General features: G+C 29.5%; 1 protein-coding gene across 1 annotated transcript in view; it reads left to right on the forward strand.

Annotated features, from left to right (window-relative positions):
- The window catches only part of LOC111619222 (protein O-mannosyl-transferase 2-like), a 49,402-nt gene that overhangs the window by 15,217 nt on the left and 16,662 nt on the right, over positions 1-17,523 (forward strand). Inside the window, exons 4-7 of the mRNA XM_023360908.1 lie at positions 497-612; positions 1,943-2,008; positions 10,827-10,837; positions 10,906-11,015. Coding sequence (XP_023216676.1) covers positions 497-612; positions 1,943-2,008; positions 10,827-10,837; positions 10,906-11,015 — 303 coding nt within the window. The remainder of the gene's footprint in view (positions 1-496; positions 613-1,942; positions 2,009-10,826; positions 10,838-10,905; positions 11,016-17,523) is intronic.

The following is a 17,523-nucleotide window of genomic DNA, read 5'->3' on the forward strand; positions in this document are numbered from 1 at the left end:
TCAGAGTCTATGATTGCTGTTTTCTTCCTAAGGTTTTTGGATGGATGATCAAATGCAATAGCAAATGCCTTTAAGCCAGTTAATAATTATTGAGAAGACAAAAAGCATTTTCAGTCATATTAAAGAAGAAAGTAGAAAAGAGTTAGAAAAATGAGCTAAAATTTCTTAGCATATGTATTACTGGTGAAGAGGCTTTGCAAATGTCAGGAAAATTTTTAAAAAATTTTACTTATTATAGTCTATTCTTATTTACATTTTAATTTATGCACTAAGTACTGTACTTTATAAACAAATAATAATCCCATTTTTTATTGACTTACTTAGAATTCTATTTTTGGGAATGCATCTTAATGTTAACTAAAGAATGAGTATTGAATGAGTAATGAGTAATAAAAATTGCCTCAAATTGTTAGAAAAAAATCTTTATAAATATAATAATTTAGAATAATTTTAAAGATTTTGCTTAAAATGAAATAATAATTTATTAATTAATTGTTTTACAGATGTTGGTGTTTTGACATTATCTCAATATATTTTGTTGGATCCTATTATGATGTTCTTTATTATAGGATCAGTGTTGGGCATGGCTAAATTTCACAACATGAAGGAAAAGTAAGAAATTCATTCTACTAATATAGAATTATTTATTTTTTTACATTAAAATTGTAAAATTAGTGAAAATTTTAATTATAAGTAAAATATTATATAAATTATTCATATGATTGAACTGCCAGAAAAAGATTTTAATTAAAATTTAATATTTGAAATTTCTTCTATATTTATACATTAAAATCTAATTATATAAATGAAGAACTAAAAATCATCCAAAGATTGGAAGTATGGTGGAACCCTATTTATCTGGATTCTGTTAATCTGGATTTCCAGTTTATTTGGATTGTAAACACAATCCCTGTCTCAGAAAGATAGACATATAGAAAACCTATAAATGCAAAAAATCAAAGAATTCCTAATTACATCCTTGCCTGAGTGTAACATGAATAGACTTGTTTCCTATGATTCGGCATATGATGTTCATTGTTATACATTCCAAGGGAGTGTTCTTTGAATTTATATATTATCTTGTTGAATCTTTTCTAATTTTTTAAATTTTCAATTTTTAAAAAAATGCTTTGCTTCTCACGGCAGTCAAAATGTTAATTAATTAGTTTATTGTTTGTAACTTCACGAGTTATTATTCACTCAACACCCTAAAGCCTCTATTGTTTCACTGCATTTTACTCATCTTCAAACATTTGTGAAATGAAGTAAACTCTGTGAAAATGACATCTAAAGGAAAGAAAGTAGTGTTATGTTGGAGAAGATTACAAAAATATAAAATAAAAAGTCTATAAACTGTGTTATTTATTTTGTTAACAATTTTTCTGGATTTTCAGTCATCCATATCAGATCCAGCCTCGTTTGAGCCAGATGAATGGGGTTCCACTGTATGCAATAGATTTCATTTATTCTGAATTTTAAAATTTTAGAATGAAAGTTAGATTTACAGGAGTTTTATTTTATCAGTCAGAGCACATTTATTATAAGTGAAAATCATTTGTTTTATTTTATAGTTTAAATAATTTTTCTATTAAATTAATTTAAAAAAAATATACTAAGTAAAAAATAAAAAAAAATTTGAAAATAATTTCTCTTAAAAAATAATATAATATTCAAATTTACTGAAGTTTGAAGGTAGTGTACTATGTTAGATTAGAATTCATTAAGATATTGCAATAAAATTATTTAAAATGTATTGAATACTTTTTAAAAATATGCAATTGGCCTTAATAGTTATAAATATGATGAAATGAATATATTATTAAGTCAATTCTATAATATTTAACTTTCAATTTATGCAAAATTACCTGAAACTTCTTTTAAAATAGATATTAATTATGACAATGTTAAAAAAATTTATACTATTTTTAAAATTTCATTTTAGATCATTTTCATTTCAATGGTGGTTTTGGTTATGTTGGACAGGAATATTTTTGGCATGTGCTATCAGGTAAACAATAATTGAAATTATAAAACATATATAATAATTTTCATATTATTTTCTTTAATATTTATTGTATAAAATATTAAAAATGAAAACTGAATTGTTTTTTTATTTGGAATAAGGCAATTTAACTTACTTGTTAATGAAAATTTAATGAAATGGGATTATTTAATATTGTTTACTTGAACAAGATTGCATATGTTAATAGATGTTCAACTGTATTGTACTAAGTAAAAACAGCTACAAAGAAACACTTAATCTAAAATGTGGTTAAAAAAAAAAGACAGGATTGATTTTTGATAGGACAAAGTCTTTAATATAGGAAAAAAAGATGATTAAAACCGTTAAAATATTTGGAAAATAAAATATTTCAAAATATACCAATTTTTTTTTTTTTAAATTAGAAAAACAAAATTTGCCTACTTCTAGGGAATTAATATAAAGTAAATTACAAAATTTAATATTGAAAAAGTAAAATATGCATATCTTATAATTAATTGTATGTTCTTTAGAACTTAATCTTGTTCAAGTAAACAATATTAAATAATCCCATTTCATTAAATTTTCATTAACAAGTAAGTTAAATTGCCTTATTCCAAATAAAAAAACAATTCAGTTTTCATTTCTTATAATTAATTGTATGTTCTTTAGAACTTAATCTTGTTCAAGTAAACAATATTAAATAATCCCATTTCATTAAATTTTCATTAACAAGTAAGTTAAATTGCCTTATTCCAAATAAAAAAACAATTCAGTTTTCATTTTTAATAAAGTTTTTCATTTTTAAATAAAGTTGGTGTCAAGAACAAATCTTATAGGAACACTCCTTTTGAAGGAAAAAGTAGATTTTTATTTTTTATAATTTAGATCAGATATGCATTTTGAGCTCTATGTTCCTCTTCAATCCTTATTTTATTATGTACATTGGTAAAACTAAAAATAATTATAGTGACAACTGGAATAACTAATTATTAAAACTGTAGGATAGAACAAGTAAAACTAAAAGATATTTTGGTTAAAATGTATAAAAAATTGACTAATAAAGGTAGTAAAAACATAAAACCCTTAAAACCAATAAAAACAGATTAAAAACATGTAAAGGCTTTCACTGAGTGAAAGCATATTTCTACAGTTTTACTTGTTACCTTACAGTTTTAATAATTGCTTATTCCAGTTGTCACTATAATTATTTTTAGTTTTACCAATATACATAATAAAATAAGGACTGAAGAGGGACATAGAGCTCGAAATGCATATCTGTTGTAAATTTACAGAAAATAAAAATTTACTTTTTCCATCAAAAGGAGTGTTCCTGTATGATTTGTTCACAATAGCAACTTTATACTAAGTTCCAAAAAACATACAACTAATTGAGAGAAAAGCAAGAATGCAGCATTTTCCCAAACAGGTAGACTATAATTGATTAAAGATTGATCACTTTTTTATAAATGTACAAAATACTAGTTATGAGGATATCTTGCAACAATGCTACCAAAATATGAAAAAATGTAGGTTTTATCTTTGTTTAAAGAGGCCTTCGGTTTCAATAAGTTTGTTTGCTTGTTTAGTTGTTGTATTGGTATTTCTATAAAGATTGTAGTTCACATGTAGTATTGTAACCATTTAATAAGATTTGTATTATCACTAGTTATACCTGTATAAATTGTATATTACATGCCATTATCATAAATGTAACAACATTTTATCCAGTTACAGTATCTTCATTTCATTTCTTGGGCAATACCAGGTACTTAAGTTAGTTTAGTAATGAAGTCTAGATAAACAGTAATTACATACAAATAATTATTGTGTATAGGAGGGCCACTTTTGAGAGTGCTGGCTGTTGGCATGTTTTTTCTACGACTTATTATTACAAACTACAATCCAACTGGTTGCCATTAATTGACTTTATTTTCTAATTATATTCTTTTTGCTTCTTATTGGAAGAATTGAACTTAACCCAGGTTCAGTGTCTCATACACCACCTTCTTCACCTCGCAATAAAACTTTGACTTCTGCTGGTAAACATCGTTGATCTCCAAGTGAACTAACATTGAAATCATCTTGATTGAACGACTATTTTGCATCTCAGGATATTCCTTCTCAACTACCTCAGAAGATTCTGTGTTTTCTCAGGAATGTTTTGATACTATTCTATTGAAATTGGAAGAATTGTCATCGAAATTTGACTAGTTGTCTAATTTACATAAGGAGTATGATGAACATCTATCTCGCCTGGAAGGAGAAATCACCAAACTTTTGTCTTTTAAAACTGTATGTATGGATAAATTTTCTCTTCAGAATTTTTATATATACTCTGTATACAACGATTTGAAGAAAAATAACATTATCATTTCTGGTTTAAGTGGTAATGATGAAGAATTAGTTAATAATGCTAATGGTGTTATTGAATTATTTAAAAGACAGAATGGGGAGTCTATTCCTTTTATTAATAGTTATCGTATATTGGAACTCTGCTTATATTGTTTGAACTCTATACTCAAGATGACAAAAGAGTTATTTTTAAAAGTTTAAAGAAAATTCAGGTGTCGCTGTCCTACTCATGCATTAGAGTTTTTGATGATTTGTCATATAGATCAAGACTAAGGCGTAGAAAATTGTTGCCTTTTTTTGCAGAAGCTAAATCTTTGAATAAAAAAGTATTTCTGAAAGCTGACTGCCTGACAGTTGAGGGTGACAAATTCACTTTCAATTTAGAAACTAATGAATTACAGAAGATTGATACTTTTTTAGACAAATCCAACCAAAAGGGTTAAGTGAAACAATTGCAAAAAGAGAAAAATAAAACTTCAGTAATGAGAATATTGTCTTGGGATTGTCAAGGAATGCTGGACTTGACAGTGAATGACCAAGAGTTTATACATTTATTGCAAAATTATGATCTAGTTGCTTCTACTGAGACTTGGTCAACTAACTCATAAACTGGTACTTTCTTTGTTGAACTCAGATTTGTTTTTATATGAACAATTTGCTAGAAAACCAATTGATCCTGGTTGTCCATATGGCAGTCTCATTCTTGCAGTTTCCCAAAAATTAGGTTCTTTGGAAATGTTGTTTAACTCCAACAATCTAATAGTGATTAGATTTAATTGTAAGAAAAATTTTTGTTCACCTAGTCATAGTTTGATAATTGTTCTTGTTTATTTGAGAGTAGATCTTTATGACGTACTGTTAAAGAAAATGGAAGATTTGCTGATTAATTTCTCTGAGGATGATATACAGGTAGCCCTTGGTTTACACTGGCTCAATTTACGCTGATTCACAATAACGCTGCTGCACAATTTGCTGTTTCATAGTGTAATTCCCTGATTATCCCTATGCTAGACTGATTTTCATTTCAGTGTTGACATAGGGTGCGTTCGTTAATAGTGGTTGCTCTGCATCTCCGCTACTACGGGAGTGCGCTGCTGTTTGTAGGCATTTAGGAACGATGGTGAAAGAAAGATGGCGGCACCTGCACTATCGATAGTATCATGACGGAGGAATTTATAATTCTAAAATATGAGCTTTTAAAGGCAAAAGAAGATTCCCAATTGTAAAATTTAACCATAAAATGGATTATTTGTTGAAAGAGCATTCAAAATAGCCACGAAAAAAATTAGAATGCTGGCTACATCCGAAAAAAAGTCGAAAAGACACTTACATCACTGTGTGCACTAACTTGCGCTTTCACAACTTATAAATTTTCATTCATAAAACCACATAATGGACCCCCTAAACGAAACTATCTGAGCCATGGAGGACGTCATGCTGCTTTCCACTGCAAACTACTGCTACAAGCGGCTGTTTTTGCCATTCGAGAGCGTGCACTCCAACCGGAATTTAGTAATGCGTTCCGCAGGAATTTTTAAATGGATGTCGCTCACGCGGAGTTACATGGAGGAAGGAATAGAAGAACGCACCCATATTTACTGAGCTGTGACATTGTACATTTGTTAAAACAAAGATTTTTATTGAATATATTTATTTTTTCTGTTTAATATTATTGGGTATGTATACATTTGTATTAAATTAATATTAAAATACTAAACGTTTAGGTACCCACAAGTCAAGTTATTAAACTTAATAGTCCAATAAATGGCGTCCGAATCCATAGCGCCAATGAATGTATCCCGTATCAGTTCGTTCAGGAAAACACCTTACGACGCAGTAGCACTTCCGGCGATCACAAACTATCGTTAGTGAGACAAATCTACTTCTCGTTGGCCAGACGATATCTATCTCTCCTTAATTTTCCCGCTCAAACTGACCTTACATATGCGCTACGGCGACCAGTGGTCGACCAATCAGTGTCTCCGCTCGTCCGTAGCTCTACGTCGGGTTAACGTATCCTTTCAACTATGGAAAGTTTGACGGATGAACTTTGTGAGTTAGACAATGATTGGGAGCGAAGTGCAAATGTAAAAAGGAGCATCATCGCATCCATTCGACCATATTCCGAAATTCTCAATGAAAGAAAACAAAAATGTAAACAATTAAAGATGGATACTTTTTCCGAAAAATGTAAGAGATCCGAAACTAAAATTTTTAATAAAAACATTTAACTTTATTTTATGATAAAATACATTTTAAAAATTAAATTTATTTGTACTTTGTATTATATTGTATTAATAAACAAAATTATTTGTGTATTTTTCACTTATGTAGAACCTAACCCTATACTTCAGTGTAAATATGGGTTCATTTTATGCTGATTCGATTTTCGCCGGCTTTTGTAGCAATGGAACTGCAGCATAAACTGAGGGCTACCTGTAGTTATTTTGGGAGACATGAATGCTAGAATAGGTGAGGAACTAGATAATTTTTATGCTGGGAGTAATACTAATGTTTTAAATTCTGAAAGATCTAATGATTTAATATTAAATCAAAGAGGAAAAAGTTTTTACAATTAATTAAATCATACAGATTGTATATTTTAAATGGTCGATGTGTCTCAGACTACCCGGCTAAATTTACTTTTCTTTTGACAGTTGGTCTATCTGTTATTAGATCCATAACAGTAAATGTTAAATTTATTGGACAGATTACTGGATTTTAGAGTTCTTGATATTTTCAATTCTGATCATTTTCCAATTTCAATATCATTTGAATTTATGACAGATAGTGTATTGACTCTGAAACTTCCAAAAATTTGCTACATATGGAAACAAGAAAGATCGGATGACTATTTATTTATCTTTGATCAGCTCGCTATATACCTCTGTTAAAGAGACCTTTCTGTTGGATGTATAGAGTTATTATGATGAACTATGAAGACTTTGTTAACTTTGGCTTTACGATGTGGAATGGTTAAGAAAAATTTTTCTTTATTATCATTAGAGAAGCAATGGTTTGATCCTCAGAGTCTATGTTTAAAGAAAACAAAGAATCGAGTTCTACGAATGTTTCGTAGAAATAAAACTGGAAATCTATTGGACGAATATTGTAAATTAAATAAAAGTTACAAGTCACTACGTAAGGTAAAGAAAAAGTTATTTTTGGCTAAAATAAACTCATTATTAATGAAGACAAAAAATACTAGTGATTTTTGGTCACTAGTTAATAAATTTCGAATTAAGAAACTGTAAAAATGTTATATCCCCTTCGGATTGGTTGTAAGAGTATTTCATTGGACCAAATACAGTAATTTATATTGATTTAAGTTTTGGTAATAATGCTCCTCTTTTGGATGATCTTATCACTTTGAGTGAATTGGAAACTGTAATCAGAAAATTAAAATCATCTAAGGCCCCAGGTCTTAATAATATAAGGAATGAAATGATAAAATACCTTTCTACAGAAATATTACTAGATATATTGAATATGTTTAACTCTTTTTGGTCTAGTGGCTCTTTTCCTCTATCTTGGAAACAAATTGCTTTAAGAATGATTTATAAGAGAGAAAATAGGCAGATGTCAACTAACTATAGACCAATTGCTTTAATTAGTGAATTTAGAAAGGTTTTTTCAACTATTATGGCAAATTGTCTCCAGAATTGGATGAATGAGTTTAATATTGTTACACCTCTCCAAGGAGCATTTGTTAAAAATAAAGGCGTTGAATACAATTTGTTTATTTTGATTGGTCTTATTCAAATATCACTTTCAAGGAAACAAGGGAAACTATATACTGCTTTTATTGATCTCAAGAAAGCTTTTGATACAGTCGATCATGAATTGTTATGGTATAAGCTTAGGAGCATTGGTCTTTCTGCATTGTTTGTCAACTTACTGAAGAGTCTGTTTTCTAATACTAGATATCTTATAGAAACTTTTTCATTTTGTACTGATTATGTTGAGTCCAATAGAGGGCTACCTCAAGGAGAACCACTGAGTTTTATCCTTTTTATTTTGTTTTTGAATGATCTTCCTAACCTTCTGAGAGGTCAAAATTCTATGATAGCATTGACTTCTCATGTCGAGATTAATTGTCTTCTTTATGCTGATGATATTCTTCTCTTGGCTAATTCAGCTTCTTTGCTTAGAGAAAGACTTAATCGTACTTGGAGATATTGTGAAGATAATCGAATAATAATTAATTCAGAAAAGACAAAGCTTATGATTTTTCATAGAGGTGGAAAACTTAAAAAAAACAGATAGTTTTAGTTTGGAAAATCAAAACTGGAAATTTGTGTCAAATTTTAAATATCTAGATATTTATTTTTCTTCACATGGCACATTCTCCTATCATTTAAATAAAGTTTTACTTGCTGCAAGATCTAAAATCTCCATTCTCATCAAGTTACTTATTAAAATTAAAGCATATTCATTAAATAATTATTTCAAATTATTTGATTCTTTGATTGGACCAAGTATGTTTTATGCTTTTCCAGTTTGGGGCAGTCTTTTAGTAGACAAATTTGAACCAATACAGTTATTCTATTTTAAGCAGGTGTTCCATATTAATAGATCTGTTTCAGGACCTGCAGTGAGAATGGAATTGGGAAGACCTCCTTTAGCTATTGGATTGTCGATAAAATCGTTTTGATTTTGGAGGAACTTATTGACTTACAGAACGATGACTTTCGAAAGTTGGTATATACAAGACTTTCACAGATAGATGATAATTCTTTTTTGAAGCCATGGCCTGCTATTGCTAAAGGATTACTAAATAATATTGGATTGTCCTCTAGTTATATGTATTTAAGTGAAACTTTGTTCTTTTTGGATTGTGATCAACGACTAAGAGACTTATATTGGCTAAAAGATGCTCATCATTTGAGTGAAAGAGGTTGGAACAGTAAACTTTTCTTAATGGAATGTGCAGTCCAGTGCCTTATTTACTGTCTAATTTGAGTTATAAAATAAAGTCATTTGCTGCACAATTTAGACTAAATAGATTTTCAATAAACCTAAATGGTAAAATAATTAATGTCTTATGTGACTCCAAATGTTCTTTTTGTGGAACAACAGTGATGGATATGAGAAAACACCTTCTTGAATCTTGTAATATGTTTTTGGATGTTTGAGTTGCTACACTGCCATCTGATTTTTGTTACCAAATTTTATTTTGTGACAGTTTTGCAATGCTAACTTTGTATAAATTATATAATTTCTTTGTTCATGTATCAAACTTAAAATAACAAATTTTTTAACCACCTTTGTAATAACACTCATTATATCAAATAAAGATTGATTGATTGATTGATAATTATTGTGTATATGCTTATACAGTATTTTATAATGCAGTTTTGTGACATAAGTTTAGTAGATGTCTGTTGATCTATATATATTTGTTGTTCACTAATTTTTTATTTTTAGAAAATCATAGAGAATCCAGTGAAATTCTTAACAGCAGAATTACCATCTGTTATATTAAAACATCTCTATAAAGAACAAAATTGATTTTCTGATAAATTAAAAACAAGCTAAAAATAAATTTTGAGTGCACAAATTTTTTAATTCTTTTTTGTTGCTAATGATACAAATGATTACATTACTCAGTTACTGAATTTCTTAATATAAATCTACTTTTGCTTATTGCATAGAAATCAAATCATTTCTATTAATTAATGTGGTAATTTTTTTGAAGCATATTGTATTTCTCTTATAATTTATAGTGTAGAATCTTAATACTATTTTACTCTTCCCAACTTTTGGGAACCAAGAGAACGTTTTTTCAAGTAGTCGTGGGTTTGGCCAGGCTTGCAATGAGAGCGTCAGGAAGTGAGGATCAGAGCCCGAAATATCCCGAAAAAGATTTTATAGTAGCTTTCCTGGATTCCATCTCGTGCCTGCGATGCGGTTATAGTCTAGAATCTTTTTTCTTATTTTTTGGAAATAATATCAACCATTGGATAGATGTAAAAATAAAATTTAGTTACAATAATAAGTTAAAAAAACATTTAAAAAGTTGCAATTTTTACTTTCCGTCTCTGTTATATATAACACAGGGAAAATGTGGCAATCGGACAGATAATTTTTTTTTTACATTTTTGGACTCGAGGGACTTTGAAATATAGAGAAATGCAAAAAACTTCGGGGTTATTTCTGTATGTATGAATGTTAGTCTGTGTGTGGGGAACGCGATTTTTTCATTCTTTTTGAAGCTTAATAACTGTTGTGCTTTTTTGTCGAAATTTTTTGAAATCTTGCAGGAAGGTTCGTGTATTAGGTGGATTGATGATTTTAAATTTTAGTAATTAAAGCTCGACAGAATGTGGAGATAAAGGGGGACGAGTAGAGTCGGGCTTAATAACGATTTTACTCGTTATTAGCATTTACAATTTTTTTTATAAAACTCATCCCTACCCTCAAAATTAAGTTCCTTGTTATTTTAGAAGAATTAAAAATATAAAAAATTTAAAAAATAAATTATCATNAGCATGCCAAGACGTAAGTAAAGTTTTAGTATTTATTTTCCCTAAAACAATCTATACAATTTATCATTATATATTTTAAAGAATTGGCTTATGGTGCTATCATCACTTTAAAAAATCATCGTACAGGAGGAGGATATTTACATTCACATTGGCATCTTTATCCTGAAGGTATTGGTGCTAGGCAACAACAGGTAAAATAATATTTACATACAGAATGGTAACTTGTTGGAAATAGACAATCATAAAATGATACCAATTTAGCTTCATTTTTTATAAATAAATTTATTTTGTCATATAAATAATAATAATAAAATAAACAATTATTTTATATTCTCGAAGAATTTAGATATAAATTTAACTTATTTTAAATTTCTGACAATTGACACAAGAATGATCATGTTAACCTAAATATTAAAAATTAAAGAACACATTTACTTAACAATTGGCATTAATACATACAGTATTTGCTGTAAACAACAACAACAACAACAACTCTCTCACTAGTCACCATCTTGTTGAGATGAGATGTAGCTCAGTAGTTCCAATGAACTATTGAGGAATGCTTTGGGAATATATATAAGCTTTCAGTAGAGCCAAGCATGCCATCATTTTATAAATAAACTTTAAGCAATTTGTTACTTCTAGCATTTACTGACAACAGGGAAAATGAAAAATTTATGTTAATCTCAATGATAAAACATGTAAATGAGAAAGGTGGCAACTTTAACATCATTATACCGAATGGGTATAAGTGGAAGTCAGCAGAGAGGAGGTGTATTCTAGCAACACTAGGCAAGTTGATTAGTGATTAGAAGGAATTCATTCTTGGAGGGTGATTTTTGTTAGCATTTGTTATTGCTAATTTGCTTGTTTTTGTATATATATTTCTTGTTGAATATTAATCATTGTTTACAAAAATTGTTATATTAACTATTGAATAGTAACCATTGTTTAATTGCTGATGTATTTAGCTAACGACTAAAAGTAAGAATAAATGATTAAAAGTAAGGTTAAAAAGACTAAAATTAAGAAAAAAAAGATTGAAATTAGATCAGTTACTCAGATATGCAAATTAACTCAAATTAAGAAAAAATGACTAAAATTAAGAATAAACAATTAAAATTAAGAATAAAAGACTAGAATTAAGGTTAAAAAGACAAACTTAAGATTAAAAAGTAAAAAAAATATCAACTCACCAGACACTCCAATAGCAGTCGACTGGAAAAAACAACAGTTGTTACAGAGATGGAAAATATGTCAATTGAAATGCTAGAGCAGGTGTTTAACGAGTGGTTAGAAGGGGCCAAGTCATCCCTGGACCAATCGAGGAATTTTAGGAAAACCCTGAAAGATAAAATCATTTACAAACTAGAAGAGGCTGCTTACATCTCTTCAAGCAACTAAAGCAATCACTTATTAAAATGTTTAATCAAAATCAAGACCTCCAGAATCAGTTGGACTCAGCCAGGACTTTGACATCCACGAAGCCATGCAATTCCATAAACAAGGGCAAATCTGGAAAGAAAAAACAATTAGCAAGTATTAATCATAACCAAGCATTGTTGTTCAATGTTTCACTCATTTATTAAAAATTAATTGTTTAATATTTTTTCTTTTATTTTATGTATTTACCTATTTACTAGTAGTAATTTATCCTTGCACCTTTCTGAAAACTGCTTGTCATAAATCACAATACTACTACTCAAACCTTTAAAAATGCAGTATAATTTTAATTTTCAAACATTTTCAGTCACCTTAAATGACCTTCTTCAGGACAGAAAGAACAAATTTCAATTTAAAAAGAAGAATGAAAGTGGAATTTCAGTCTTCTGAAAATTCTTAATCTAAATACATTATTTGAAGTTCTGGCATTCACAGTTTGGGTTACTTTTGTAGTTCCGTATATAAAAGAAATATTGACACCTTTCTTGGGCATTTCTAATGCAGTATAGTTTGATCTAGATAGTCTATGGTAGGAAAAAATCCTACGACTCTATTAAATAGAGAGATTGCAGACATATTTATGACATTGGAGTTGACCTACAAAAAAGACAACACTTCATTGATGTTGAAATCAGAAGCTTCAGGTTTTGGCCAGTAATCTAGAAGAGTTTTCTCAACCTAAGTCTAGATTTGGAGATTTACTAAAGTGACTTGCATAAGGAGATTGGGGTTGAACATGATTTTCCTGTCCTCTTGAAGTGCAATTGCATTTTATCAAACATATGGTCAGGATATAGTGGCAAGAACCAGGTAGTTGGTATATTAGTAAGTGGGTGTGGTTCTAATAATGCCAGTTATTACACATAAAGTCTCATTTAGCTGGTTGTCTATATTTTTTTACATGGCTACTCTTACACCAGATCAGTGCATAATACTCTGTTATAGAAAAGGCCAGAGTGAGACATGATGTAATTCCTGCCAGTCTAGATAATGGGTTATTTCTTATTACTAATTTTTTCCCTTCATAAAAACAAAACTTTGAAATTGAATTTAAAGCCATGATTTATCTTAGAATCAAGGAAATATAGTAATACAACTATAGTTATTCTATCATTTAAATAGTAGTGTTAATTAATATTAATAGTTATCATAGTAAAAGTTACCTTGAATGTCATAAATTTCTTGGTATTTTTATTTGTATATATTCCAGTAATATCTTAATTAATATAGTCATTTATGAAACATTTTAATCTGTCATATTTATGTACATTAAAGTAATATGTTAACATTCATTTAGTTAAATAGGGACTATTCTAATTATTGTGTTGCAATTTGAAAAAATTGTAGACCTATAAATTCCCATTGTCATCCTTCTGTTTGTCTTTCCCTAACCTTGAAAACGGAGTTACATAGATGAAAGTCAAGACCATACAGGGAAAGCTTAGGGGCAGGAGGCTCCAATTAACTATATACACACTTTCGATGTAAACTGGAAGTCACGTTATTTTAATTCAAAAATCTTCTGCTGAAAGGAGTTAGATAGCTACAAGGTTCTTTTGCACCTGGAAAGTCAGAGAAAATCAGAGATTTTCATTAGTGTTCAGAAAAAGTCATGGAAAGTCAGGGAATTTATCTCCTTAGCTGCCTTGTTGATTTCATTTGCTGAATATGGCTGACCAAGCATAGCTATAACACATAAACATATGCACACAGAAATGCAAAGTGCAAAAATGCAAGTTCATATTTTGTGAGGAAGGTCCTGGCTTTTCTGAAATTCTTGTTTTTTGCGATAAAGTCCTGTAGTTTCATTTGTCGTTTTTTTCTTTCCTTAAGTGAATGTTGGTAGCAGAAGATCGCATTCAAAACATCTTGTTTTGCTTTTTCACTCCTTTCAAAATCTGAATGTTTAATAAGAAAATATACCAGAATCTGTTTTGAAATAATTTTTTTTCACCGTTCTGAAGCCATATAATTTTACGGCTATGGATTAATAACAGGATAAACTACTTTTATGTAATAGTGTTTAGTTTTTAATTTTAATAATTCAGTGACTATAAAAAGATGAAATTGTTAATTAGAATAAAAAATAACTAATTAAAAATTTGTTTGCAAACTTTTAAAAGTTGAAATCATAATTTATTAGAATGTTCACTTCAAAATAGCTAAATAGATCAGTAAAAATCTGTAATTTAATCATTTTTCATGTTTAAAACATTACTATACAACAGGGATGGCCAAAACGTGGCGCATGCGCCAAATGTGGCGCATTGGACGATTACAAGTGGCGCTTGTTAGTTCTTAGCAAAATTGCCATATTTGGCTTTTTTTGCGATTAAGAATATTACATAAAAAAATAAATTTTTTATAGTCTGTCATGCAAGTTCATTTGTTGCACAATTCGTTACAGTCTATTTTGCAGATAAAATGAGTGTTCTGCACATAGTAAATTACAGTGAATGCACGTATTTTGAGTCTTGCGATTTTTATTTTCGATCAGTTTACAGGCGTGTAAATGGCCAAAAACATTTATTGTGATTAAAGTTATTCCAAGCTGATCTTGTTCTCAGTGCCAATAATTGTGGTGCAGAATAATCTTCACCAAACGACACTCTGGCAGAAATAGCACCATCATGAAACAATAGCCCTCTCGTACAGGAGATTATTGTTGACTATTGTAAATTGGTGCTTCAATAAACTGTCATAAATTAATTGATTCAACTGCGTAATAAAGTTATTCCTTTTTTTCTCCTAAGCGAAGCAGATTTATTCTTATCTGTATTTATCAGCCCCTAACATTGAACACAAGATTGTATAAAAAGTGTTCGAGTAATATGGCGCATCTGAACTCGTCTGTCAAAAAATTGACGCATGGTATGCAAAAGGTTGGCCATCCCTGCTATACAACATAAAAAATTATAAATAGTTACCAGACATTTACAAAATGCTGGTGCAGACTTCTGGTTGGCATGAGCTTTTTACATTTGTTGTTACGATTTTCCTCAAAAATACTGTACTGCAAGTGTATTTTTCCTCCTCTCTTCCATTAATTTCCGCAACTTTGATACATAGTTTAATAATTAGTTTACCAGAAATGACATTGGGTAACAAATATCACTGATTTTGGCAAATTTAGGGCTTAAAAACTGGCGACATTGATCATACTTGTAATAGATATACAGTAATACCCCGCTTAATGTGGGGGCTATAATGTGGGGGTTCCTAGACAACAAAGTGCTAAATGAAACAGTATTAAACAAGGTCATTTTAGCACAGAGTATATAGAGAAAGGGAAACACATGATCAAAAATAAAGAGATTTTATTTTAATTTTTAAGTTATTTTTATATTAATTTGTATAATAACATATGTTAAATAACACATAAACATATGCACACAGAAATGCAAAGTGCAAAAATGCAAGTTCATATTTTGTGAGGAAGGTCCTGGCTTTTCTGAAATTCTTGTTTTTTGCGATAAAGTCTTGTAGTTTCATTTGTCATTTTTTTCTTTCCTTAAGTGAATGTTGGTAGCAGAAGATCGCATTCAAAACACCTTGTTTTGCTTTTTCACTCCTTTCAAAATCTTAATCATTCACTACAATTTGATCCAACTGTAACTCCTCAATACCCTGCTCATCTAGATCTCCTAGTCCTGCCGTATCAATTAGGTTGAGTTTGGTGAACCTAATGATACAGCGATAGGCTCTTCTTGTTGAGAATTCTTGGATACTTTCAGCCATAACTTCTTCCACTTCTTCCACACTTCATTCGTGCATTTATCAGTTAATTCTTGCCAAGCGAAGCTGATATTGCCTATGGCATCTATGATGTTATATTTTTCCAAAATTGCATCAAACAAACATAGATTTAAAAAAAGTACACCTTTTTGCCACCCTTTTCCAATAGGTTTGTGTTCCTAAATAATCATATTATATATGAATCAATGAAATGCTGCAATAATTTAAATCAGCATAAATTTTGAGCTTTTTTTATTAGGCTTCGAGTAGACCGTGTTATATTGAATCAGTGTTAAGCAGGGTTTTACTGTACTGTAGTTATAGTTTTGAAAATCAACTAGGTAATCCGATAGTTTAACCAATGTTAACTTGCTTATAATTAGAATTAAAAAAGCTGGTAAATTTTTAAAAAATTAATTAAATTACTAAAAAAATTAAAATAAATTTGATTATCTTTTGTGCGAAACAACACCAAAACAATTTTTATAGTTATGTTTCAAAAGAAAGAGATTTGTAGTTACGATTCTATGTGCTGAACTTCTATATTTTATTAATATATAGTTGTAATTTCGTTTGATGTTTATTTCTGTATTTATTTTATTTTATTTAAATTCTGTAAGTTTTAAGAATCCCAATTTTCATAATACTATGATGTCTTAGGAATACAAGTGTGAGGTTCCAGAATTGTCCCGGAACTCACTAAAATAGAAAAACATAAAATAATTTAATTATTAGAGGAAAAAAAGGAATGAACAAAAACTTTTTATAGAAACTTGAGAAGTAGTCTAGACAGTGCAGCTCCTAAGATCAATCATTTCGATTGGAGTCGGATTTTCCATTGTTTGAAAAGATAATGATGACTTCTCCTTCGAACTCTGATTCTTTGATTCACGTAAGTAAATAGGAGAATCCATTAGATCCCTATCGTAAAGCGTGAGTAAGGGTCCGAAACCAATCCAGGGAATGACTGAGGGACAGGAAAGTGATAAAAGCTGGTGTCTCAAGGACACGAGGCTGTTAAGAGTCATCTCTTCTGTAGCCATTGCCACCAATCACCTCTGGTCATTTGCCTTTTCCCTGCACTTCATCTCTACTATTTTGCTGCAGCTGCTGCCTTTTCCTTCCACAAATTAATAGTTGCCTTTCAAAAGGAGGATGTTTCCAACTCAGGACAAGTACAAGTACAGTAGAGCATCGTTTATCCGAATCAATTGGGGACTGAGGTTGTTTGGATAACTTATTTTTTGGATAACCAATTATGTACGGAAAAATATAATAATTTATCCCATGTTGAAATTTTTCTCCGTTGCGTGTTGCTTCGCGCTGAATTTTCGTCGATGTTAAGCCTAACGAAGACTATTGTATCATTAAAAATTATTTTTTTATTTTGTACGAACAAAATAAATATATTGAAAAATATAAAAACAATAAAAAATTATACTTCAGAAGTTAATTTAGTATCAAAAACGTAAAATATTTGAGTAGCCCAAGACATAGCCAAAGATTGCAGCGCCACAGCAC

The sequence above is a fragment of the Centruroides sculpturatus genome, unplaced genomic scaffold (genome assembly GCF_000671375.1).
Source record: "Centruroides sculpturatus isolate CEXI.00-Female unplaced genomic scaffold, Cexi_2.0 scaffold114, whole genome shotgun sequence".
NCBI classification, from domain to species: Eukaryota; Metazoa; Arthropoda; class Arachnida; order Scorpiones; family Buthidae; genus Centruroides; species Centruroides sculpturatus.